Source organism: Notolabrus celidotus, chromosome 14 (assembly GCF_009762535.1).
Source record: "Notolabrus celidotus isolate fNotCel1 chromosome 14, fNotCel1.pri, whole genome shotgun sequence".
NCBI lineage: Eukaryota > Metazoa > Chordata > Actinopteri > Labriformes > Labridae > Notolabrus > Notolabrus celidotus.
This window is the reverse complement of record NC_048285.1, coordinates 32,708,867-32,736,683: the sequence shown is the minus strand read 5'-3', so window position 1 is coordinate 32,736,683 and position 27,817 is coordinate 32,708,867. Positions and strand designations below refer to the sequence as shown.

Genomic DNA, 27,817 nt, shown 5'->3' with positions numbered 1-27,817 from the left:
CCAACCCTAACCCTAACCCCAACCCTAACCGTAACCCTAACCCTTACCCTAGACGTAACCCTAACCCTAACCCTAACCCTAACCTTTCCTAACCCTAACCCTAACCCTAACCTTTCCTAACCCTAACCCTAACCCTAACCTTTCCTAACCCTAACCCTAACCCTAACCTTTCCTAACCCTAACCCTAACCCTAACCTTTCCTAACCCTAACCCTAACCCTAACCTTTCCTAACCCTAACCCTAACCCTAACCTTTCCTAACCCTAACCCTAACCCTAACCTTTCCTAACCCTAACCCTAACCCTAACCTTTCCTAACCCTAACCCTAACCCTAACCTTTCCTAACCCTAACCCTAACCCTAACCCCACCCCTAACCCTAACCCTAACCCCTAACCCTAACCCTAACCCCACCCCTAACCCTAACCCTAACCTTTCCTAACCCTAACCCTAACCCTTACCCTAACCCTAACCCTAACCCGAACCCTAACCCTATCCCTAACCCTAACCCCACCCCTAACCCTAACCCTAACCCGGTCCCTAACCCCAACTCCTAACCCCAACCCTAACCCTAACCCTAACCCTAGCCGTAACCCTAACCCTAACCCTAACCCTGAAACCTTAATCTAACCCTAACTCTAGCCCTGAAACCTTAACCCTAACCCTAACTCTAGCCCTGAAACCCTAACCCTAGCCGTAACCCTAACCCTAACTCTAGCCGTGTAACCCTAACCCTAACTCTAGCTCTGAAACCCTAACCCTAACCCTAACCCTAGCCCTGAAACCCTAACCCTAGCCGTAACCCTAACCCTAACCCTAGCCGTAACCCCAGCTGTAACCCTAACCCTAACTCTAGCTCTGAAACCCTAACCCTAACCCTAACCCTAGCCCTGAAACCCTAACCCTAGCCGTAACCCCTAACCCTAACCCTAACCTTTCCTAACCCTAACCCTAACCCTTACCCTAACCCTAACCCTAACCCGAACCCTAACCCTATCCCTAACCCTAACCCCACCCCTAACCCTAACCCTAACCCGGTCCCTAACCCCAACTCCTAACCCCAACCCTAACCCTAACCCTAACCCTAGCCGTAACCCTAACCCTAACCCTAACCCTGAAACCTTAATCTAACCCTAACTCTAGCCCTGAAACCTTAACCCTAACCCTAACTCTAGCCCTGAAACCCTAACCCTAGCCGTAACCCTAACCCTAACTCTAGCCGTGAAACCCTAACCCTAGCCGTAACCCTAACCCTAACCCTAACCCTAGCCGTAACCCTAACCCTAACCCCAACCCTAACCCTAGCCCTGAAACCCTAACCCTAGCCGTAACCCTAACCCTAACCCTAGCCGTAACCCTAACCCTAACCCTAGCCGTAACCCCAGCTGTAACCCTAACCCTAACTCTAGCTCTGAAACCCTAACCCTAACCCTAACCCTAGCCCTGAAACCCTAACCCTAGCCGTAACCCCAGCTATAACCCTAACCCTAACTCTAGCTCTGAAACCCTAACCCTAACCCTAACCCTAGCCCTGAAACCCTAACTCTAGCCGTAACCCTAACCCTGGCCCTAACCCTAACCCTAGCCATAACCCTAGCCCTGAAACCCTAACCCTAGCCATAACCCTAACCCTGGCCGTAACCCTAACCCTGGCCGTAACCCTAACCCTGGCCGTAACCCTAACCCTAGCCATAACCCTAACCCTAGCCGTAACCCTAACCCTAGCCCTGAAACCCTAACCCTAGCCGTAACCCTAACCCTGGCCGTTACCCTAACCCTAACCCTGTAACCCTAACCCCTAACCCTAGCCGTTACCCTAACCCTAACCCCGTAACCCTAACCCTAACCCTAGCCGTTACCCTAACCCTAACCCCGTAACCCTAACCCTAACCCTAGCCATAACCCTAGCCGTAACCCTAACCCTGGCCGTAACCCTAACCCTAGCCATAACCCTAACCCTAGCCCTGAAACCCTAACCCTAGCCATAACCCTAACCCTAGCCGTAACCCTAACTCTAGCCCTGAAACCTTAACCCTAACCCTAACCCTAACCTTAGCTGTAACCCTAACCTTAACTCTAGCCCTGAAACCCTAACCCTAGCCGTAACCCTAACCCTAACCCTAGCCGTGAAACCCTAACCCTAGCTGTAACCCTAACCTTAACTCTAGCCCTGAAACCCTAACCCTAGCCGTAACCCTAACCCTAACCCTAGCCGTGAAACCCTAACCCTAGCCGTAACCCTAACCCTAACCCTGGCCCTAACCCTAACCCTAGCCGTAACCCTAGCCCTGGAACCCTAACCCTAGCCATAACCCTAACCCTGGCCGTAACCCTAACCCTGGCCGTAACCCTAACCCTAGCCGTAACCCTAACCCTAGCCGTAACCCTAACCCTGGCCGTAACCCTAACCCTAGCCGTAACCCTAACCCTAGCCATAACCCTAACCCTAGCCGTAACCCTAACCCTGGCCGTAACCCTAACCCTGGCCGTTACCCTAACCCTAGCCATAACCCTAACCCTGGCCGTAACCCTAACCCTAGCCGTAACCCTAACCCTAGCCATAACCCTAACCCTGGCCGTAACCCTAACCCTGGCCGTAACCCTAACCCTAGCCGTAACCCTAACCCTAGCCGTAACCCTAACCCTAGCCCTGAAACCCTAACCCTAGCCATAACCCTAACCCTGGCCGTAACCCTAACCCTGGCCGTAACCCTAACCCTAGCCGTAACCCTAACCCTAGCCCTGAAACCCTAACCCTAGCCATAACCCTAACCCTGGCCGTAACCCTAACCCTGGCCGTAACCCTAACCCTAGCCCTGAAACCCTAACCCTAGCCGTAACCCTAACCCTAGCCCTGAAACCCTAACCCTAGCCGTAACCCTAACCCTGGCCGTAACCCTAACCCTGGCCGTTACCCTAACCCTAGCCATAACCCTAACCCTGGCCGTAACCCTAACCCTAGCCGTAACCCTAACCCTAGCCATAACCCTAACCCTGGCCGTAACCCTAACCCTAGCCGTAACCCTAACCCTAGCCGTAACCCTAACCCTAGCCCTGAAACCCTAACCCTAGCCATAACCCTAACCCTGGCCCTAACCCTAACCCTGGCCGTAACCCTAACCCTAGCCGTAACCCTAACCCTGGCCGTAACCCTAACCCTAGCCGTAACCCTAACCCTAGCCGTAACCCTAACCCTAGCCCTGAAACCCTAACCCTAGCCATAACCCTAACCCTGGCCCTAACCCTAACCCTAGCCGTAACCCTAACCCTGGCCGTAACCCTAACCCTAGCCGTAACCCTAACCCTGGCCGTAACCCTAACCCTGGCCGTTACCCTAACCCTAGCCATAACCCTAACCCTGGCCGTAACCCTAACCCTAGCCGTAACCCTAACCCTGGCCGTAACCCTAACCCTGGCCGTAACCCTAACCCTAGCCGTAACCCTAACCCTAGCCGTAACCCTAACCCTAGCCCTGAAACCCTAACCCTAGCCATAACCCTAACCCTGGCCGTAACCCTAACCCTGGCCGTAACCCTAACCCTAGCCGTAACCCTAACCCTAGCCCTGAAACCCTAACCCTAGCCGTAACCCTAACCCTGGCCGTTACCCTAACCCTAACCCTGTAACCCTAACCCTAACCCTAGCCGTTACCCTAACCCTAACCCCGTAACCCTAACCCTAACCCTAGCCGTTACCCTAACCCTAACCCTAGCCATAACCCTAACCCTGGCCGTAACCCTAACCCTGGCCCTGAAACCCTAACCCTAGCCATAACCCTAACCCTAGCCGTGAAACCCTAACCCTAGCCCTGAAACCCTAACCCTAGCCATAACCCTAACCCTAGCCGTAACCCTAACCCTAGCCCTGAAACCCTAACCCTAGCCATAACCCTAACCCTAACCCTAACCGTAACCCTAACCCTAGCCCTGAAACCCTAACCCCAACCCTAACCTTAACACTAACCCTAACCCTAGCCGTAACCCTAACCTTAACTCTAGCCCTGAAACCCTAACCCTAGCCGTAACCCTAACCCTAACCCTAGCCCTGAAACCCTAACCCTAGCCATAACCCTAACCCTAACCCTAGCCGTGAAACCCTAACCCTAGCCGTAACCCTAACCCTAACCCTAGCCCTGAAACCCTAACCCTAGCCATAACCCTAACCCTAACCCTAGCCCTGAAACCCTAACCCTAGCCGTAACCCTAGCCATAACCCTAACCCTAGCTGTAACCCTAACCTTAACTCTAGCCCTGAAACCCTAACCCTAGCCGTAACCCTAACCCTAACCCTAGCCCTGAAACCCTAACCCTAGCCATAACCCTAACCCTAACCCTAGCCGTGAAACCCTAACCCTAACCCTAACCCTAGCCGTAACCCTAACCCTAACCCTAGCCCTGAAACCCTAACCCTAGCCGTAACCCTAGCCATAACCCTAACCCTAACCCTAGCCGTAACCCTAACCCTAACCCTAGCCGTAACCCTAACCCTAACCCCAACCCTAACCCTAGCCCTGAAACCCTACCCCTAGCCGTAACCCTAGCCATAACCCTAACCCTAACCCTAGCCGTAACCCTAACCCTAACCCTAGCCGTAACCCTAACCCTAGCCCTGAAACCCTAACCCTAGCCGTAACCCTAGCCATAACCCTAACCCTAACCCTAGCCGTACCCCTAACCCTAACCCTAACCCTAGCCGTAACCCTAGCCGTAACCCTAGCTGTAACCCTAACCCTAACCCTAGCCGTAACCCTAACCCTAACCCTAGCCGTAACCCTAACCCTAGCCCTGAAACCCTAACCCTAGCCGTAACCCTAGCCATAACCCTAACCCTAACCCTAGCCGTAACCCTAACCCTAACCCTAACCCTAACCCTAGCCGTAACCCTAGCCGTAACCCTAGCTGTAACCCTAACCCTAACTCTAGCTCTGAAACCCTAACCCTAGCCGTAATCCTAGCCCTGAAACCCTAACCCTAGCCATAACCCTAACCCTAGCCATAACCCTAACCCTAGCCCTGAAACCCTAACCCTGGCCGTAACCCTAACCCTAGCCATAACCCTAACCCTAGCCGTAACCCTAACCCTGGCCGTTACCCTAACCCTAACCCTGTAACCCTAACCCTAACCCTAGCCGTAACCCTAGCCCTGAAACACTAACCCTAACCCTAACCGTTACCCTAACCCTAACCCTGTAACCCTAACCCTAACCCTAGCCGTTACCCTAACCTTAACCCTGTAACCCTAACCCTAACCCTAGACGTTACCCTAAACCTAAACCTAACCCTAGCCATAACACTAACCCTAACCCTAGCCGTAACCCTAACCCTAAACCTAGCCCTGAAACCCTAACCCTAACCCTAACCCTAGCTGTAACCCTAACCCTAACCCTAGCCGTAACGCTAACCCTAACCCTGTAACCCTAACCCTAACCCTAGCCGTAACGCAAACCCTAACCCTGTAACCCTAACCCTAACCCTAACCCTGAAACCCTAACCCTAACCCTAACCCTAGCCGTAACGCTAACCCTAACCCTGTAACCCTAACCCTAACCCTAGCTGTAACCCTAGCCCTTTAACTCTAACCCTAACCCTAACTCTGTAACCCTAACCCTTAGGGAAGCTGCAAAGTCACGTTCATCACCGGCTTTACTTTAATTCCCCTAAAGTGAAGGATGTGGGGTCAAAATATAGTGTTCTAAGAGTAACACTCTTCAGAAAACTGGGCGTTAGATTCCAGTCCCACTCACCGTTCACTTTCAGGACAAATCCGGTGTCCTTGCTGCTTCCGGTCGTATCCGTCACAGTGACCACATAGTATCCACCGTCCGGCAGCCTCAGGTCCGACAGGCCCATGGAGCCGTTGTCGTAATGCTGCACCCTGCTGCTGTAATCCAACGTGATGTTGGTGTACTCCCCAGGCACCCAAGTCCCTATGGTGCGGCTCACCGCGCCTGACATAAAGGTCCATTGTATGGTGGGGACCCCGATGCAGGTAATGTCCACTGAGAAAAACACATCCTCCTGCACAGACCGCGTCAGGCTCCTCTGAGGAGAGTGGATGGAGATGGCTCCAGCTGTCAATGCAACAGAGGTGGAGGGACATGAAAGCACAGATTATAGATCAGATTTGAGAACATGAGGCTGTGACTATATGAGAACATCAGCCTGACCATCATGATCACCTGCCTTATACTGTGTGAGCCCGAATCTCATCAGATCAGGGTCTCAACAACAGTCCTGACCTGATGAGACCTGGACCAGATCTCTGTATAAGTTGTCAGGTGAGACCATCATGGATCAGACTTCCAGAGCATCCTACAGACTGAGATCTGGGGATTTTGTAGACTGAGTTATTACCTGTACTCCTCCAGATCACGTTCTTCCATCTCTCTGTAGTCCTGTTCTGATGTTCACCTGCCTAATGTGGGCGCTTTCAGCCGTGAGCAGGGGTCAGCATGGACACCCTGACCGGTCTGCAGCTATGCAACCCCAGACACAATGAACTGTGATGCTCTGTGTGTCCTGACATCTCTCTATCAGAAGCAGCATTTACATTTTTAGCAGTTTGAGCTCCTGCAGCTCTTCTGTTGGATCTCACCCCTGCAGACCAGAAACACCCCACAAGAGCTGCAGCTTTGGAGATGCTCTGACAGTCATCTAGTCACATCCTTACTCTCTCCCTCTCTCCTCCAACACACCAACTTTGAGGACAAGTGTCCACTCACTGCCAAGGATATCTGACCCACTGACGGACACCATAAAGAGAGGATAAATGGTCGCTGGTGGTTATAATGTTACGGCTGATTGGTGTAAGTAGGGCAATGTGTTATAGAAAGATAAACACAGAGAGAGGTTGGCACAGGTCACACACAGCTTCATAAACACCTTTACCTTTGAGACTCTGAGCTACTGTTTAACAGGGAGGTTACTACAGTACAGACATGTCACTGTGTCAACTCATAAAGAGAGAATGTTTGACCTCAGAGCTTATGCATGATTCATCTCTTCGTTACGCACGACCAGAAATGTGCTCTCCTGTCCTGAAGTGGAGAACTCGTCAAACGGGCTGAGAAAGGACCGATTCGTGTCTGTCTGAGTCGCCCCTCATCAAATATTTTGACAGGAGTTTCAGTGAGGGATCTGGTTCTGCTGGTGGTGTGTTTGCTTAATGAGGCACAGGTAAAGAATTCCACCTGAGAATACCAGTGCTGACTCAGACATGAGGCAGTGTGGGAAGATGTGTTTGTCCTTTTAGACACACATGACAATTAAAATGAGGGTGAAGCAATTTAGTCTGTGATGCAGGGAAGTATTTTAGTTCATATGCAAACAGAGCTAGAACAGGAACTTCACCTGGTGGACTTCCCTGTACATTAACATGAGGATTATTTCAACCTAGGACACTGATGTTCACATGTAAAGGAACATGTGTGACTGTGTTTTCTTTGAGTTGTGTCCGGCTACAGTCTGTGTGTTTAGTCCTGAAGCAATAAAAGATTGAGATAGTGTAAGTGTAAACATGTGAGCTACCTGGAGAAGATAAACGTGCTTACCTAGGTGACATATATACAATGTGATGCTGAGAAACACAGCAACATCTTGTACATCCCAGAGCCTGAAATGCCACATTAGAATCCCAGATCCATTGGACGACCCAAAGTAGAAGAATCTCCTCCAGGTTATTTCACATTCTGAACTCGTCTCCTCTCCGTCTTTCTCCTCTTGAACAGCCCGTCCTCATTCCCAGGGTTTCCTCTTCCACTCTCCTACAGCAGCAGGTGTTTGTGTGTGTGTGTGTGTATGTGTGTGTGTTCGCAGTCCACCGTGTTTTCATCAGAAGCCAGAGTGCTGGAGTTTCCCTCCTCTCTCAAGACTGCGCTGAACCTCTCTTCATACTTGTGCAAGTCAGTGCCAGCCAGCCAGCCTACACCAATCAGACAGGTTGAGCCAGAGTTTACTGAACAAACATGTACTCAGCGGTCTGTGATCTCACACACACACCCACCCCAGAAACACACACTCAAGGGAAGAAGAAGGCTGGAGCAAACACATATGTCTGTCTCAACTTACGCACTACCCCCCCCACTTCCTCCCCTTCAAACACTCACCTCGCTTCACGAAGGGCCGGCGCAAAAATGAAAGCGGGATTGGTTGAATCACCTGGTATTCGTGATGTGACACACCTGGTAAAACATGTCAAACAGGAAGTGTGTGTTCGTACGCATGCAGCAAGGAACACAAAGGGAGAGTGAGCACAGTCAAATTCAAATGACACCTAAATTTAGAAGGCATGTGTAAGAAGGGTTGTGACTGGACTCTCCCTTTTACAGAAGATACTTTAAGACATTTCAGACCGTCTGAAGAATCAAAGGCTGTCCTGCTTCATTCTGCACAGTTTGGTTCTCATGTTACATTTTAAAGACCCAAACAAGGACACAGTGATAACCATGAAATACAAGCTGCCACACCTTTAGTGAAACTGTCTTCTTCCATGTTCTTATCTGTATACGCTCAATAATCATCAAATGTTAATCCCTGCACGTTAAAAGGTCAGGACAGCTGAATCTAGCTGTGTTTGTGTGATCTCAGATAAACATCAGATGAAATGCAAACACACAAAACAAACATAGAAACAGATTTTTATCCTCACATGTTTCTGGTTTCCTAGATGACAAGAAGATTCTCCTGTTATCACAAAAAAAACAAACTTTGTTATTTTGAAATAATAAAGAAAATGAATCTGTAACAGTGGGAGAACAAGCCGTGATATCCAGAGAGAGCAGGAAAATAAACTAAAGATCTCATGAACAACCATTCTTCTTTTTATCTATTCATATTTTCCTTTAATTCCTTTTTTAAAAACTCTTTAAACCCTGAGAACGTCTGTCTACAAGTCATCTAAATCATATTTATTTATGTGATTCTGTGTTAGAAATATAAAGATATTATTATTCATTACTCACTGTTCCTTTGTGATGCTGTGCTCCATGCAACCCAGCCAGTATAACTGATTGTTTGTTTTTTATCCTGTCTTTATTTATTTATTTATTTGTGTCTATTTGACTAACTGATCATGACCTTATCGTTTGTGACTATTCTGTGGCTGTTTGTTCTGTATGTCAGCTGCCATGTGCTTTTTTGTTCTGTGATGAGTGTTGTTGTTCAATACAAAGACCATTGAAAGAGAAATATAAAGACTTACAGAGGATATATATAGTCCTTGTTGCAGAGGTCAAAGGTTCGATTCCAGCCTGGACCATTTACTGCATGTCCTCCCCCTCTCTCTACTCCCCACATCTCTCTTCAGCTGTCCTATCCATAAAGGCAAAAATGCAAAAATATAACTTAAAAAAATAATAAAGATAAATACATATCTATTCTTTAATTTAATCTCATTTTTAATTTTTTGTATGTATTCCATTTTCAGTATCTTTATGTACAGCACTGTTACAATATCATTGTCTGAAAAGTGCTTAATAAATAAAGTCTGATTAATCACAAGTGAGTAAAACTGATGCAGATAAGAATATTTAAACTGACATAAATTATAAATATTTTTAAAGAGGGGTTACATGTTTGATTTCGTTAAGATAATGTTTTGTACCCCTGTAAACTCTAAAACACTCATAAAGATCATTTAATACACTGTTGATGTGATACACCCTCCCGACCAGTAGGTGGCAGTGTTGAGAATGTGAGACACTCAGCAGCAGGGAAAGAAACCAACGAGCAAGTGACTGAAATAAAGTGAAATTTTCTGTTTTTATTCTTTATTCTTCGTTTTAATCACGTTTTCAAACATTCCTTCAAATAAATTTAATTCAGATTTTATTTGCTGAATTTTTCTACCTGTCTGATTTTCATTTTTTGACTTATAACATATTAAACCTGTGTTATTGGTCAGCTTTCGAGTTAAAAATGAAGCATTACATGATGGGAAATACAGCTTCCTGCTACCAAAAACTTATAAATAGTCATTTTTTAATAAACAATAGTCAAAACTATTGCTTGTATATTATATTTATGCTCATTTCCTGTCTCTATAAGTCCTAAATTCGGCTTTATTAACAAGTGCCTGTACATATTAGTCAAGCCTATTTGTTGTTTCTTTGTATTTATAGCTAAGGTTATTGTTATTATATTTTTATTTTATTTTTTATTGTAGTTCTTATTCTTATGCCTTGTACAAAGAGAGCACAGTTTACCAAAGTCAAATTCCTTGTGTGTTCAAGCATACTTGGCGAATAAAAGCTGATTCTGATTCTGATTCTGAAGTGACAGGCTGAGTGCTGCAGTTAGCCCCACAGTCCACTAGAGGTCACCAGAGCTCCATGGATTTCATTAGAGTCTAAAGTATTGTCTCTAGAGTTTGTTTTGTCTTTGTATATTCTATTTATCACTAATCAATCAACCATAAATAAATAAATACATATATGTTGTGTAGTTGTGTTATTGATGCATCTTTACAACTGAAACATTTTAATGTAGGTGTCCTGAAGCCTGTTTGAATCCAGGCAGCATCATGTCTGGTTACATGGGGGCTTTGTTTGCACATTTTCATCAGATTAAATACAAGGAACACTTCAAACACTCAGATCTGAGTTTCTATTCATTAGTAGATGGATTTGCAACTTCTAGGTATCGAATTGCTCATTTTTTAGAGCATGGGTAAAAGGTTTGAAACACCATCCTCTAAATACCTGTAACATCTGGCCTTAGAATTACTGTGGCATATTAGACAAGTCTTAATGCACCTTTTATTACCTGTTATAGGTATAATGAAGAATACATGACTTCTACCAAGCCTGAGAAAAATACAGATGGTTTCACTCAGGGAAGGACTTTGACCCTCAAAGATCTAAAGGTGCATCTCTCATCAGTAGTTTAAAGCACTGCTTCATGAGAAACTCGTGTCTGCAGTGTCTGCACCGGGACTATTTTGTGTCTATAGGTAAATACACATCTGAGCGGATGAAAATCTTATGTGGAGTACCTCAGGGATCCATTCTGGGGCCTCTGCTATTCAACATCTACATGCTCCCCTTAGGTCAGATAATAAGAAACAACAATATAAAATACCACAGCTATGAAGATGACACACACACATTTACATCACCATATCACCAGGGGATTATAGTCCCATACAAACACTGAATAAATGCATTGAACAAATCAATGACTGGACGAGACAGAACTTTCATTTAAAGAAAAAACTGAAATGATTGTTTTTGGAGGAAGAAAGGTTAAAGGTTACTGCTCAGCTCCAATCTGCACAGATGAAATGTTCAAACCAAGCCAGAAACCTTGGTGTAGTCATAGACCCAGACCCTAATTTCAGCAGCCACATTAAGACCATCACAAAGTCCGCCTACTATCACCTTAAGAATATATCAAGGATTAAAGGACTCATGTCTCAGCAGGATGCAGAAAAACTCCTCCATGCATTTATCTTTAGCAGACTAGACTACTGTAACGGGGTCTTTACAGGACTCCCTGAAAAGTCCATCAGACGGCTGCAGCTCATACAGAATGCTGCTGCTCAAGTCCTAACAAGGACCAACAAAGTAGACCACATCACTCCAGTTCTTAGATCTCTACACTGGCTTCCTGTCTGTCAGAGAATAGACTTTGAAATCCTGCTGATGGTTTATAAAGCACTGAATGGTTTAGGCTGATCTGCTGCTTCTTTATGAACCACCTGGACCTCTGAGGTCCTCAGGTACTGGTCTGCTTTCAGTCCCTAGAGTCAGAACGAAACATGGTGAAGCAGTGTTTAGTCATTATCAGGGTTCCCACTGTTTTCCAGAGATAATTTTCCAGGACATTTTCAGTGATGATCAAGCTGGTATGACAGTCTAAATGAGTTCCTAATTTAGTTCCTAAATATTCTAATATGTTCCTCTCCGTGGAAGTCTACATTGAAAGAGGTGCAGTCTATGGCTATCCATGAAATCATCTCTTACATGCTTAACAATTATGGCAAATTAATTATAGAACAATGCAACCACAGATGTACAGCACTTCACTTTATTAGTGCAACCAAGTAACAATGATGGCCAACTCTCATCTCAGCTTTCTCTTTTCTCTTTAATTAAAGTAAAAAAACAAAAGCAGCCAGCAAAGGACTCTAGAAGCTGCCTTAATGAAATAAATAAATATTAATAATCAGAGGATCAGTGCATAAATTGACCTAAATAGAACTGAATGACAAAAATGGCCACAAATGTTGAATGGGGACGTGTTTTTTTAACCTTGTCAGGTCGCACACAGTCATCTTGGAATAATTTTCCAGGACATTTGACTTTTTCTCCCATTTTCCAGGTTTTTTCCAGTACTGGAAAACTGGTCAACTGTTTTCAAGGTTTTCCAGGTTTTCCAGGACACGTGGGAACCCTGATTATGCTCCACATATCTGGAACACACTCCCTGAAAGCTCTAGGTCTGCTCCAACTCTCACCTCTTTTAAATCAAAGACTAAGACTTTTTTATTCACCACTGCCTTCCTATCTTAGATTATTTTAATTCACTTTAAATCAATGTAATTTTTAATATATTCCCAATTTTCCTTTCTTTTCTGTTTTATCATATTTGTCATTTTAATTGTGTTCTTTTATGCCTGTCTGAATGTTTCCAATGCTTTTAATGTTGTCATGTAAAGCACATTGAGTTGCCCTCTTGTATGAAATGCACTATACAAATAAAGCTGCCTTGCCTTGCAGTTTACCGCCAGAGGTGCTGGATTGTTTTTGTCAGAGCGGAGTCTCTTAAATGCTTTATAAAAATATGATGACAGAGCTTCAATTAGAAAATATCTCATCCCATGTTCAAGTTAAAGACGTCGCCTGATTTTGCAGAAACATACCTCACCCAAAGAAATCAATGGAAAACCACAATAAACGTTAAATTGACTTTTTTTATTTTCTTAGAACAAAACACTTCTCCAACAGCATATCAGACACGGAGACACAAAACGTAATATGTTGCAATTAAAATAACACAAAAGAAAAAACGAGAGAGAGCCATAAAAATTCCAAAAGACAAATCTTCTACAAAACCATGTCGTCCATGGCCACTGAACCACCTGAGCATAAAATCAACTCTTTCAAATAGGATTTCTCACATGTCGGGTAACTGTAGAAGCATAATACAAAAAAGTAAAAATGACAACTGAATATTAAAGACACACGTACTGATGCTTCCAACCACGTCTGGGGCATAAATATCAAAACATTTTCAGTGACCGGTTTGTCTTCGTTTGGTCTACACGGCGTTTCCAATGTGAGAATTACATCGTGAAATTTATCCAACATTATAAGAGGTGTTTCTTTTGAAAATCAATTTCCCCCCCCGGAGTGTTGCAAGCAGTCATTGTCTAAGTACATGTGAACTTGGGAATGGCGGACCAATCTTTGACTTCCTGGCACGCAGGGCGCGCTCAGTTGGTGTGCTGAACCGTGGAGAAGCACAATTTGAGGGTGTAGGGGTACGGACCAGCTGGAAAGAGAGGACGATGGATGTTACACGAGGGACTGAATAGACGTGAAGATGTTTGAGAGTTTGAAAAAGGCTCCAGCCATGATGTAAATGTATCGTACGTTTACCTGCGTTCTTCATCTGGTAGTGGTTCATCATGGCCAGGGCCTCCATGGCGTCGTTGATGGACTCCCACTCTAGCAGACCTGAAGCGCTGCGGTCACTGGGTGCGGCGCCGCCTACAGGAGAATACATCTCAGTGTCAGGTGGAGTCGGATGTGATAGAGCTCACAGCTGATGTAAATATGAGTCTAAATAAGAAGAATCAAAGCAGCTTACTCTTTCCTGTGAACATTTTGACGTTGACGGGGGCCTTGACTCCAATCTCTTCACAGATCTGCTAAAGAAGCAACAACAATGAGGGTCTGCGGGCACAAGCAGAGATCAAGGTTTAATGATAGGATAAACAGACACTCCTTTATTCCCTCTGACAGACCTGAGAGAAAATCTCTGGTGTGACGTCTGGCTGGGCGTTGAAGAAGTGCAACACGTTGCTCGGGTGCTGGATGCGGTTCTTGGCAGCCTGCTCCGGTGAGGTGAACCGGTTGTTCCTGGAGCCGTGAAAGTCCTTGAAACTGCTCGATCCGTCCTCCAACTCGTAGCACTGACCGGGGACGATGGCCTGCTGCTTGGACACGCTGCAGAGAGGGAGGACAGTTTAACTGAAAGGCACCAAACGAGGCTGAGGACTTCTGATACCCCCGAATGTTTACTCGTTCTTTTGTGCCTGGAACCGGACCGGGGGGGGGAACTCACCACACGTTTATCCTCTGTCCAAAGAGGAAGTTGTTATTCAGGTTGGTGATGGCACGGTCCACTGCGTAACAGTCTCCCATTTCCACCATGGCAGCCCCTGGCTTAGTCTTCATGAACTTCACCTGTGAAGAGTCAGAGGACAGGATTGACCAGTTTTCTTTAAAGACAGTGACACCCTGCTCCCAGGAGGCATCACAGGCTCGTCTATCAAGTCCTGAGTTTGAGATGATGGCTGGGAATAAGGGTGTGTTTGTTATGTGCACACAATATCATTCAATTCTTAAAGGCCCATGTCAATATAAAAAGATTCACCCTTGTTTTAAAAAGGGAGAGTTGTCTTCAGGTGATTGTTTTGGTCTAAGTGTTTCTTTTAATCTTCCCCGCCCTGCTGAGGACTTCAGATTGTCACAGTGTCGATCAGACTTTGGAGGAAATGTTGATTTAAAATTTAAACGTGTTCATACACATGAAAACTGCTGCAGAGATTCAATCCAGAAGGTTGTTTCCTCTAACTCATATTTGATTTGTTACTGTTACAGAGACCTGATTCATTTGCATTTACATGCAAGTTGTGATCCTTTGACTGTAGATGGAGCTGTTCTTTGTATATCTGTACAAACACCTTCATTTTACTCATGCATGTTACCTGAACAGGTTAAAGAGCTGCATTATAAACTCAAGACCTCAATTTTTAGTCTGGCTTTTAACCAAGTCTCATTCTGTCTTACCTTAATTACTTACATATGTATTTCAAAATCTGAGCTATTTTAAGTCTTATTATAAATTATACACATATATTACAAATTCAAATAATTTGTATTTGTCTTCAACTATTAATGTTTTGTGAATTATTTAATTTATTATTTTGTTATCAAATTTCATTTTATTTTATTCCAGTGATTTTTTATGAATTACCTCTCAGCATTTTAATATTTTATTTTGCTCTATTTACTTTTATTTTAACATTTTAGTTTCTTTAACTGGTTTAATTTGATTTTATTATCTTATTAATGTATTTTATTTTGGTAAGTTTAATTTCCTATCTTTAGTTTTATTATCTTATTGTCCCTCCAGTGTTTCCTCATTTAGATGTCATGATAGTGTTTCCTCAGTTTGTCCACAACTTAAAACATGTTTTTTTAAATTTTGTATTTATTCTATTTTATTACTAAAATTATTATCTTTATGAAAAGTGCTTTAAAAAAATAATCTGACTGATTAACTGCTCTGATAAAATCTCCAGGAGTTTGAGTGTTTAAGTGTGTATACAGCGGCTCCCTCCCCAGCATTAATAAACGTGTGTATCTCCAGACACTGACCCGCTCTACGTTCCCATAGAGACAGAAGATGTTGAAGACACGGTCGGCGTTCATCTTGGCGGGTTCCAGTCCGTACACCATGATTACTGGAGACTCGGCGTGGCCACCGTACTCTCCGGGAGGAGGGGGAGGAGGTCCGTAACCGGGCCCGTAGCTTCTTCCACCACGCCCTCTCATCTGCTGGCCCATGCGGCGTCCATCGTAGGGTGGGGACCCGTAGCTCTCGTCGTAGCCGTGATAACCGCCTCCTGAAGAATGAGAGAGACAAAGAAGAGACTGAATAAGGAAGGTCAGTGGAAGTGAAGTGTTTCTATTTATACTCTGAACACGTATTCAACCCTGACAGATGAAGATTAATAATCCTGTCTCCACTGAGTAAATCTAGGAAGCAAACACAAGTGCTTCTAACAGGAGTAACCACATAGTTTCAGTCTCAGTCTCACCGTATTCTGGAGGGTGGTCACCCAGCAGGGCGGGCTGTCTCTGCCGTTTGTTGGGGTTGGCGTTCACGTCTTCTACAAAGAGAGGAAGACAGATAAGAGGAGAGAGGCAGAGAAGGAGAGGTGACATGAGTACGACATGATTTGAGACATGAAGACAGGACAGCTGATCATTGAGTCATGTTATTGATTGGTAATTGACTCTTTTATGCCAACATCACACCACACTAAAATCTTAAATTAAAAGAAGTGCTTCTTTATGCAGACATGCATTTCACTGATTCATCTTTCCCGTCTAAGTCACACAAACAGATTTAAAACCCTCCCCCAGACAAAAATAGTCAAATCAAGAAGCTGGATTTCGTCTTTGTCAGCGTTTAAATTAGTTTAGGACACGACCATGAAGTCACGGGACATAACAGATGGTGAGACTGACATGACGTTCTATGAGATAACCCCAAAAACACTCAAACAGTAAACCTTTAGCGTAACAAGTGCAACAAGGAGAACAACAAACACGGGGTGGATGCTGATGATCTAAAGAAGTGAACAGGGTAAGGATATCACACCAACTCATTCTGGATAAGTAATCACATGTCTACATTTAAAAGAGTTTGTACGCTCACACACACCTGCATTGCTCCCATTGCCATCTGCATCACCATCTGTACAGGTACACAATAATCATACACAATCAGAATTGAAGCCAGGTTAATAAGGTACAGTTTTCCCGGCAATTATCAACAACAAAAAAAAGAAACTCAGTTAAATGTCTGGAGAGTGAAATAATAAAAACCAGTTATCACAAACTTTTTATCTTATTTTGGAAATCTTTCAGGATGCAAATGGCTCAGTGTCTCAGCATGTGTTTCACCGGGCTCATGCAGAGTCTTTAAGCACTTTGCTAACACAGGGATCAGAAAGCAGCTGAGACATTTGGTGGTGCGTTTCCACCAAGCGGTCCGGTTTGGTACAGTAAACACTGATCTTGAATGGGTACCCACACCTAACTTTGCAAGCTTCACACAGGAAGCATGTTGAGGGCGTTTTGGCGTGCATGCTAATTGGTTAGACGGCGTGATTTTCCCACAAGCAGCGTGTTATCAAGGCAAAAATACAGAGAAAGAAATCTCGTCTAGTCTGCATCGACTTTATCAGCGACATTTAAATTGAAAGCATGAAAAATATAGTATGAAAGCACTTCCAGAGGGTTTTTCAAAATAAAAGCCTAGTCCATTTTTCCCCTCACTGAGACTCCCTTCGTTTTCACACCATGCTTTTATTTTGAAGTCGTGTCTAAAGTAGTTATTTGGTGAAATAATTAACTTGCATGTAGCTTTATTCTGGCGGATGGAGGATGTTATTAAATAACAGGTCACACGAAATATTTAGTCTTGTGCGATCTCCCTCTTCCTTTGCATCCATCTCTGCGCCCCTCTCTCTGCTTTTAACAAGATTGTTTCCTGACCTGTATAAGACCCAAAAGCATATCCTGATGTAAATAAAAGGGCGAATAAAACAATGATTAGTAATGCTGCTGATCAAATCACTGCCCTGTGAGAGGTTGGCCACTGTCCAGGATGTACCCTGCCTTCCGCCTGAAGTCAGCTGGGATCGGCTCCAGCCCCCCGGGACCCCAAACCGGATAAGCGGTCAAGATAATGGATAGATGATCAAATAACGTCAGAGTAAGAGAAATATAACCCAGCACCATCTCGCGTCGTTTGCGGTGCATCTATCCCAACCCTGAAGGGTCGGATCAGTACGCTAGGTGCCAAAATAAATAGGACCATGCCGGTCGGTTATTTTGTTCCCCTTCTTAAGTTTTGACGTTGACAACATGAGTCCTTCCTCGCCGTTTCGTACCCGACTGAACCGGACTGCTTGGTGGAAAAGCAGCTTAGGAAACCAGCAGTTTTCAAGCTGTGTAATTAACAGGATTGGTAATGGTATTGGAGTCAAGCACACTTAAAATGAATTAAGATAAAGTTCATGCCCTTCCTTCAAATTAAAAAAACATAATTTGTATCCCATGGAAAGTATCACAAGTCCAGGAAACCACATGGACGAGGTTCCCGGTCAACAGAGAGAGCGACAAAACATTGTGAACGAATCAGAAAGTTTTTAGTGACGTTAGAAATGCAGGCTCAGACAGAACCACACCGCCACCCCCGTCCACAAAGAGAAAAACAAAGCCTGGAGGGGAAAAAAACTTCAGTGGAATCAGTCCTGTGTGGGGCGATGTTGGGTGCTGGGCTTTGGGGATATGTGGTGCTGTGCAGTTATGTTCCCTGAGGAGGGTCTCGATTTACTTACTGCATGCTTACAAACAGTAGAAGGAAGATATTTGTTGAAGAAGTTCCACCACTCTCCACTCAATTCATTTCATCGCATACTCTTTATCGATTTCCTCTTTTGGGGAAACAACTCCACGTCAGGATCGATTGCTGGTTTTATTAAGTTGCAATGCCCATCAGCGGGTTGGCTGGTGGTTTGGCAGGCGTTTCCATCCTTTGAAATAGTCCGCTTAACACCCAGTGGTAGACCTTGAAGCTGCCAGAGCACATTTCAGTTGGGGAGCTGGCTCCTCTTAGCCGTAAATAGCCAAACCTGCATCACATGGAAGGCGTTACACAGGTTCTAGAGACTTAAAAAAAATATTGAGAACACTAAACTCATAAAAGGGATAGCTTAAAAGGGGATGCAAGTAGGAGGAAAACCAGGAGGAGGAATAGATGAGATGAGGAGAGAGAGCAAGAGAGAAAAGCTGAATTCCATGTGGGTGGAAACACATAAGGGATGAAACCAAAAGTGGGCCTGACTGGGCTCTGAGTGTGCTTGGAAGTGTTGTCAGCAGTGTCTCGTCTTCATCAGTTGTCTTGTGTTGACTCCAAAGTGATTGGCTACAGCTCGAGGTGTAACGCGTCTACTGGATCAGTCAGGGCGGCGTCAGCGAGTGTTGTGCTTGTTTTGTTTTGCACCCCAATACAGTACAGGAGGGGCCAGGGAGTGTGCAAAAAAAAGTGCCTGGTAAATATGGTGTGCACCACCTGATGTACTGACGGATGTCTGCCACTACCTTCTGTCTGGGTGGATGCTGTGTCTTCTTTGGTACCAGACTCCGTTTGGTGAGGACAGTGGTGGGTTGTAGATGCAAGCTTTGGCCTACTTCAATGTGTCATTCGCTTGTATCTCAAAAGTGGTAAGAAAAGGAGGAAGGTGGCGGGGACCAAGTGTAGCTCAGTGCCCCAAACTCCCCACCCTCTAGACGTGTGCGTTGTCTTCGTGGCTCTTATGCTGGAGTGCGGCGTTGAGGCATTAGTGGGAGTATCAGTCCTAAATCTTCGTGTTGGCCTGGTGGTGTCTTGTAGTTTGTCCCCTTGTTTCTCTGGGGGTGTTTGCTCCCCTTTGTATGATTATGGTTGTGTCCGTTGTTGAGATGGTGGTTGCTGAGTGGTGATGTTGTCAGCATGTATTTGCCTTTCCCTGTTAGTACAACCTTCTTTTGAGTGTTGTGGGACTTTGCAGAGATCACCCATTAATCAGGAGAAGATAAGAATTCAATGAAGTTGTAAATAGACGTGTTGCTGATGCTGGTCTGCGCCCACTTCCACTTTAAACTTGATCACTTAAAAAAATACACATTTTGGCAGCAGTGAGCGGGACTACAGCACGCTCACATTGTATGCAAATTGCAGTTTGATTTAACTGCAAACATCCAAATAAAACATTACATGTTAGAAGACTAGAGTGGAAAAGACCAGGATCAGCCCTGCTGGCCGGCTTCTGAAGTTCATAGATGAAACACATGCTGTGTCTGAAGACGGTTATAAAAATAGCATGTTGTATTTTTCTTTTTTTAAACTCTTCATTCACCAGAAAGAAAAACAAACCTTGCAAAATGTAAACGTTGTGGTAGGGAAGGCAGGAACAGCAGATACTAGCAAAGACAACACTCGACAGGTTTGTGTCTTCATACCTGAAGTATGTAAACGAAGGAGCGAGGTAATAACACGCCTGTCACTCGTGGAAACACAGTGAAGCTTCTGTCTGACAGTGTCGTCTGTCTGGCTGCTTTTGAAAGCAACACAAACTTGACCTCAGTGAAAGTGTCACAAACAGACTGAATCTTATTCCTTAAAAAAAAGGGACACTTATGATAGTAATCCTTTTCCTCAGCAGCACATTTGTAGTTTCTTGTGTTCTTGCAACCTACATTTTAATCAACTGGATGCAGAACTTGGTCTTGCTTCCTCTTCTAATTGTGTTGCTGCCTCCTTCTTCCTGCACTTAACATCTCAACCACATGTGCAATCTCAGTCTTAAACACAGAAGTGACTTCCAGAGGCGACAGCCAGTCAAGGAGACATCAAGTGTGAAACACAGGCTTGGACGAGAGGATAATTAAAGGCTGCACAGTCCAATGAAATAAACGTGCATGGGTTTTACATACAGTTACTGGTACCAGGTTACAAATACCAAAGAAAAGAGCCTTAATTATAAATCAAGATGACATAACTTTAAAATAAATCAATGATCCAGAATCAAACTGGGATAAATTTAGTCCCAATTCTCATCCTTGTGGATCTTGCAAGAGTTACATGAAAGCAAACACATTTTTAAAAGTAAACTTAAGATTTACTTTTTTAATCTAACTTTTAATTTGGAGTAATTTATTTTTAGCCCTGGACTGCATTAACATTTTAATCATTGCTTTAACATTTAAACATCTTATTTGATTATTTATTTATCCATTTATTTCTTGTATTCATCCGATTTCGTTAATGCCATCTTATTTTAACATTTCTTTCCCCTCTTACTCATTTTATTAATTTTACTGTATTGATTCTATCTCTAAGTATTTTATCTATAATCATGCCTTTTATAATTTTACCATTGCTGTTTTCTGTCTGTTATTTTGTGAAGCACTTTGCATGTTTAAATGTTTGAATAAAGTTGAGTGGAGTGGCTGCATTCACTCAAACGTCAGATTAATCTACATTAGAAATGCAAAATGATTGATTCAGTAAAGACCTAATCAGGTGGTCTGGAGAAGTCAAAAAGTGAGTATTGTGAGCACACTCTCATCAGTCTCCAGTTTCTCCGCAGCATGCAGGAGCACACCTTCAGGTCAAAGTTAACAAGTAAAACTCCATTCCACGACGACAAGAAGTCTAGCCTCCAGATATAGAGGATCTGTGTCCTGACAGTTTCCTTCAAGGTACAGTGACAATTTGTACACTTCAAAGATCACAGCTGATCCCGCAGACGTGCAACCTCCTCCATCTAAAACGTGTTCCCGCCTTTCCTACCACACAGCAGGGTTCTTTCATTTTAGTCTTGGCTACTTTATGTGTTCAGTGGAGTGTTAGGGTAAGACACAGAGCAACACTTCAATCATAATGCCTCACATTCCCTTTCTAAATTAGAGAAAGTGAAATGTGTGCATGGCATTGTAACAGAAAGGTGTTGCCCTCTTCTTCCCAGCAGCCAGCTTGCTGAAACTTCACATAGTGGCAGAAAGGGAATAACAGCTTCAGGCTTCACAGCTACAAAGCGTGTGTGTGTGTGGGGCTAAGCTTCTGCTTTGGGATGTGTTTGTGTTTTTACCTGGGCCTCCAAGATTGGGGTTTGTGTAGTCCCAGGTGTCTTGGTCGTTCTTGAACACATTCAGACGAGTTGGCTGAAAAAGTGTTCAAAGTTTGAAAGCATGAACATCAAACACCAGATGGTAACATTTCATGTGTGACTGTAGAGGGTTTGGATTAGATTGTGCAGGTGTTCAGGTTGTGGCGGTACCTTGGCATACTCGATTTTCAGCGTGCAGCAGCCGGAGTAGATGTCGGCTCCGTTGAGGGATGCTTTGGCTCGCTGAGCGCTTTGCACAGAGTCAAATGTGAGGACGGGGTTAAGGACGACAGCGGAGGAATAAGAGTGTTCAAGAACTTTTGTAAGAGTGCAAATCACCTCTTTATGACTTGACAGGCCACCTGCAGCCACTTCAAGCAATTAACTGTGACAAATCATGTAATACATCAATATGTTTCTTGCATTTTGTCAAACCGGCTCATCTTATCTGGTTTCAGGCGTTTCAAACTGACTCGACATACCAGACAATTTTTTATGATAAAGCTCCTTAAATCACGGCTCCTTACAGGAAGAGTCACACTGCATCAGAACAGCAGTACATACATGAACAGCTTCAAGCATGTGAAGTTAATTCATTCTAAATGCAGCTGCACAAGTTTTACAAAGACCAAAAGGAGAGCACGCTTTACACCTATTTTAAGATGCTTACACTGACTGCCTCTGTTTCTTTTCATATTGATATTTAAATTATTTTAGGACTTGTTAATGTGCTGCATGGACTCGCAACAGACTATCTCAGAGCAGGACAAGAGCTTTCAGCACGACGCTCTGAGGCTATGGAGGAGCCTTTTTTTAAGCCTTTGTAAACTAAAAAATAATCTATTAAGTCTGGCTTTGATGTAGGGTTTCACAATTTCATTACTTTAATGTTTTATATTGATTTTAATGTTGTTTAATTTCTTTTTCACTATTTGTATACTCAGTTTTTTTATAGTTTCAGTGCTTTTATTTATCGTCATCTTTTATTCTTACTCTTTTTACTTTATTTATAATATTGTTATTTTGATGCTTTAACTTATTTTATATTTTGATACATTTTGTTATTGTTGGTGTGCATTAGTCTCTTCTTCAAAATCTTTTTTTTTTAACCCTCTTGTTGTGTTGCGGGTCAAATTGACCCTTTTAAGAGTCTATTGTAGTCCATATATGACTTTCAAACCAGCTAAATGCAGCATAAAAATCTGTGCAGCATGTGACAGAAGAGGTGTTGTGTTAATTTATCAACTTCACTTCATAAAAAAAAAATTAAAACCTGTAAAATACAATAAACAAAAATCTATATCATGTAAAACTATTGTATTTATATTTAGGGCTTTCAAATGTACATTAAAAAAAGTTTGAACATTCATTTTAATGAAAAACTAGTGAGTTATCCTCATTGAACCATGATCTGTGAGAATTAAAGAACACCAATGGACTAAATATTGATTTAAATGATCAGTAATGGAGATAAAAATTAGAACCCCAAAAAAATCCCAATACACATTTTTTAAAACCTGACACTTGTGGATAATTAAAGTTGCCCCGGGTCAAACTGACCCAGGAACATTATTGCTGTTCCAGAGAAACAAACATTACAGGAGGGTTAAATATGTTGCATGTTTTCCCCATTCTTTTACTTCTGCGTCTTTCTTGTTTTCAATCACTGTATAGCACTTAAATTGCATTTGATTTGTTTGAAAGTTTCTCTATAAATAAAGTTTGATTAATTGATTGATTGGAGCAGCTCTTGTTGAAAAGGATATTCAACCATGGCCTGGACGCCGTTCTTCCTGAAGATGACGATTCTCTGGACAGGCCCGCAGTTGTTGCAGATTGTGTAGAGAACATCCTGATGAAGTGTACAAAGTCAAACACAAATTTAGAGAGGACAAAGAATCCTTCATGACAACAAAAGCCAAATACAACTAGTGACCCCAGCTCCCTTAAATATTCTGCACTGAGATTGCATCAGTTCAGGTGAGAAGGACAACGAAATCAAGAACATCTAATCTCAAACCACATCATGGATTATGATATGTACACATAACTGAAGCAAACAAAAGCAGAAGTATAGGGGCGACTTGGTATGTGAGTTTGCTGTAAATATTATCAGCACAAGAACATTTTTCTGTTAAACTTTGGGGAAACAACTGAAACTGTTTTGTTGTGAAATTTAGGACTTAACAAAACAACTATTGAATGGATGACCCTGGAGTCTGAGAGCGTCAGTCTTCAACATTTAAGCAACAGCAGATAACGAGAAATGGACTGCTTGCAGCTGATGAACTACTAAGTTAGAGAAAAGCTACTGCAGAAACGAGGGGACGCAGTTCTTCATTTAATTAAAGGCAGACGACTTCATTCCTGCTTCGCACGTAGAGCACTTGTCAACCAACGTTTAAGTATCACAATATTGCATGGAAGATGTAGGGTGCTTTCTAACTTCAACCTCAACAGAACAAAATGTCTTTAACTTATGACATCTGAGCACTCAGACACCTTCAGGGGAAATTCACACATAGTCACTCCATGTGAATTAATCTGTCATTTTAAAATGCGACCGTACCCCCCAGCTCTAAAAACAGCAGCTCAGAGGTGTGAATTTACCGTAGTGATGGGGTAGATAGGGTTCATGATGGTGAACAGAAGAACGTTGTTCACGCTCCTTGAGTCGTCAGAGTCCCCCGGCCTGGAGATCTTCTGGCTGGTTGAGTAGTTGATAAAAGCAGGGTGGCCTGCGATGTAAACCTGGTTGTCTGCAGCGTAAGTGACAGCTGTGGATGACCCGTTCATGTCCTCATATTCCACCAGGGCCTGACGCTTCTTGGGCATCACCACCACATAACTACAAATGGAGCATTTAAAGGGGTTAGATGTCGGTATAGCTTATAGTTTTAAGCTAAAGGCTTTTACACATGGTTTAAATGTTTCTACCTGATCGCTCCAAATTCCTGCAGGGCCTCCACAAGATCAGCCTCAGTAACACCATCTACAAGTCCTCGGACGTGCACCACCACAGATGGGAGAGTCTTGTGTGGATCTTCGTATCCCTGTGCAAGAGAAACAATCACTTTTACTCATACAGCCAAACATCAAAATTACAATCTGTTGGGTTGGTGTTCCCGTTGCGGTCTCCTGCATGACTGTTTTTGATGGCTGACACATTCTTACATCAGGGTCTCTATATACTTTTAAGACCATTCACAACCTCACCCCCCGTATCTGTCTGATCTCCTCCACGTTGTCACCCCCTCTCGCTCCCTCAGGTCTTCCTCCTCCCTCCACCTCTCTTTACCCTCTGCCCATCTCAGCACCATGAGGAGCAGGGCTTTCAGTTGCTCTGCAACCCAAACTCTGGAATTCACTCCCACCAGACATCCATAACACTGATTCACTTCCCGTATTCAAATCAAAACTCAAAACCAATCTGTTCAAATCCACATGCTCTGTTTAACTTCACTGCCTCATTTTAACTTGGTGTTACTTTGCTTTAAATAAAATGTATTATTATTATTCCATCTGATGTCTAACCAGGAACAACAGATGGAAAATCAATGTTAAATATTTTATTTGCTGCTCACTGACTACTTTGATCCCATCATAAAGATAAAGATGAGAATGTCAGATATAGATAAGGCAACATTTTGTCATCTCTGTGTGAAACAATTAAAAATTGCAGAGCTAAATATCACTCTTAATAGCTTTTCATGTACATTGTTTCATCAAAGTGATGCCAAATCAAGTGCAATGAATGCTTATATAAATCTTGCACTTTAAAGGGTCGATATCTTGATTATTTTGCAATATATTGATTATATCAGTTTCATTTCATCATGATATTACCCTGGGCCATGTATTGTTAATCATACCGTTAACACTTAGGGTTCCCACCTCATTTAAAACACATTATACACATTAACCAGTGTAAAAAACAAAGTTAGGGGTCAGTTCTGTTGGGTTTTCTGGCATATTTGCCTTTAAGACAAGATGCTACTTAGCTTTATGTGGTGCAGTTGGGGGAAGGGAAGCCGTAGCCTAGCTTAAATACACAAGCTAAGTTGTGTACTACCTAAAGTGTTGCATTGTCACATAATTAAAAGAGATACTGAGTCACAGAAACATCTGAACCCCGTGAAACTAGAAGCTGAATGGACGAGGTCAATCAAAAAAGTGCTAATAGCTAAGGCTAGCAAGCTGCTAATGTTACCGGTGTTCTGTGAAATCATGCTTCCTACGGAAGCGTGCGTGTAAGCGGCAGTGCGCCTGCGTGGAACTGTAACGTTCGTACGTTAGTCACGATTTAGCAGCACGTTCTGGAAGACAAACGCCTCTCTTTACAACTTAATGATGATTTTATCATGAGTGTAAGAAACATTATTTATTCTTTAACACTGCAGATGGAAACAGAAGAACAATAATGTAAAATAATTATGTTTGACTGGGAAATTAGTCAATTATGCTAACGTTGTTAGCAGGTTCTAATACACAGTTTCAATGATGAATATCAAAACATACTTGAAGGTCAATAATATCAGTTAGTACACAAAAAACACCCAATATGTGATATGATAGCCTCTACTGTAGATTCGTGCTAATGTAGCATTTTTCGACAAGGCAGCAGATCTCTCCATAACACCGGTACTAGAACAAAGCCCGGCTCCGGTGAGGCCCGGTCCTCGAAACCGCCCTCAAATCAGCCCATTCAAACTCAGAGCTCCGACATATGAAGGAGTAACATTTATAAAAGTGTCCTGGTGATATCTACACCTATAATACACAACGTTATTATCTACAGCTGCTATAAAACAAGGTTACGCAGAGTAGCCTAGCTCATATGTAGCTAATGACTTCTGTGACGCGTCGAACCCGTTTCTACCTGCGCGGCTCTGAATCAAAGAAAGTCCACGGAGGAAAATGCACGAGTCTTAATATGCAAGTTCCAGTCCCGGGTCCCGTGGACTCGACTCACCGTGGCCATCCCGTCGGTTTTCTGTCGTTTCGTTGCCCTGCCGTCTTCGCTGTAGTAACGGTTCGCTGTAGTCGCCATGTTGTCCCGGTTAAAAAGGAGGTTGGGAGTGACGCTGAATGGAAATGGACGGAATACTCATGAAAAACGAGGCTCTGGTATCCACGCCCACAGCAGCGGCAACGCGAGTCGTGATTGGTTGGTTCAGCTGTCAATCACTTTGTGAGGTACGCGGCGACCAATCAGAGAGCAGGAGGGGTTCAGAGGCTTTGACTGAGCAGTTAATGCAAAGTAGTGCTAAATTGCGGTAAATTAAATTGATTGGTTTTATTTTCTGATTAAAGGCTTGTTTTAAAAATTCAACAATACAAAATAATATTCTGAAAACTCCTTCATTTTTGGACTTGATGTGTGCAGTTTTTTTTCAAACAAGGTTAATAAAATAAATGTCAGAAAATGTAACCCGCTATAATTCCAGTTTGATTTTTTTCTTTGCATTGTATATTGAGCGGCTGATTAAATGGCTCCAGTACAAAATAACTCAACAAATCAAATGAAAAGAAGTACAATAATTTAAAATAATCATGAAGGCGCAATGTTTGATTGGGAAAATTTGTCAATTATGCTAACACACATTGGGTTTAATAATAATAATAATAATAATTCATTTAATTTATATAGCACTTTTCTTAATAGTCAAAGTCGCTTTACATAAGATGAAAACTAAAAATAAAATAAAATAAAAAAATACTTCTATAGTGCTCAATAACATCTGCTCATAAACAAAAAACACAAAATAACAGCCTCTACTGTAGATTTGTGCTAATGTAGCATTTTTCAACAATATGTGCAAGTTTTTTTTTTCAAACAAGGTTAATAAAATAAATGTCAGAACATTTCATTAACTATATTTTCAGTGACTTCTTTCTTTGCATTGTATATTGAGCGGCTGATTAAGTGGCTCCATTACAAAATATCATAATTAAAAAAAAAAGAAGAGGTACAATAATTTAAAATAATTATGTTGGAGGAAATTAGTCAATAATGCTAACTCTTTTTGCAGGATCTTCCATAGAGCTTTAGTGTAGAAGTTCACAAATTGGGTTTAAACTTGCAAAATAATAGCCTCTACTGTAGATTTGTGCTAGTGTAGCATTTTTCGACAATGTGCGCAAGGTT

General features: G+C 43.1%; 2 protein-coding genes across 9 annotated transcripts in view; both read right to left on the bottom strand.

Moving 5' to 3' along the window:
• The window catches only part of LOC117825551 (V-set and transmembrane domain-containing protein 5), an 11,879-nt gene extending 3,841 nt beyond the window's left edge, over nt 1–8,038 (bottom strand). Inside the window, exons 1-2 of the mRNA XM_034701459.1 lie at nt 7,547–8,038; nt 5,741–6,067 (exon numbers count right to left, since the gene is read on the bottom strand). Of these exons, the coding sequence (XP_034557350.1) occupies nt 5,741–6,067; nt 7,547–7,622 (403 nt within the window). The 5' untranslated portion in view covers nt 7,623–8,038. The remainder of the gene's footprint in view (nt 1–5,740; nt 6,068–7,546) is intronic.
• A 4,848-nt stretch (nt 8,039–12,886) lies between these two features.
• On the bottom strand, nt 12,887–26,772 carry LOC117825283 (heterogeneous nuclear ribonucleoprotein L-like). 8 transcript variants are annotated; one of them, XM_034701035.1, is made up of 14 exons: nt 26,642–26,772; nt 24,607–24,722; nt 24,280–24,517; nt 23,436–23,521; nt 21,841–21,937; nt 21,652–21,724; nt 16,674–16,706; nt 16,045–16,116; nt 15,602–15,849; nt 14,283–14,404; nt 13,963–14,164; nt 13,806–13,866; nt 13,589–13,705; nt 12,887–13,487 (listed from the first exon to the last, which is right to left on the bottom strand). In XM_034701035.1, the coding sequence occupies exons 1-14, from the start codon at nt 26,717–26,719 to the stop codon at nt 13,429–13,431; spliced, it is 1,602 nt and encodes a 533-aa protein (XP_034556926.1). In that variant the 5' UTR covers nt 26,720–26,772; the 3' UTR covers nt 12,887–13,428. The 8 variants fall into 8 exon arrangements, with proteins under 8 accessions (XP_034556926.1, XP_034556929.1, XP_034556927.1 ...); XM_034701038.1 differs by having other exon boundaries at nt 13,595–13,705; XM_034701036.1 differs by having other exon boundaries at nt 13,806–13,863.
• Between the last annotated feature and the right edge of the window lie 1,045 nt (nt 26,773–27,817).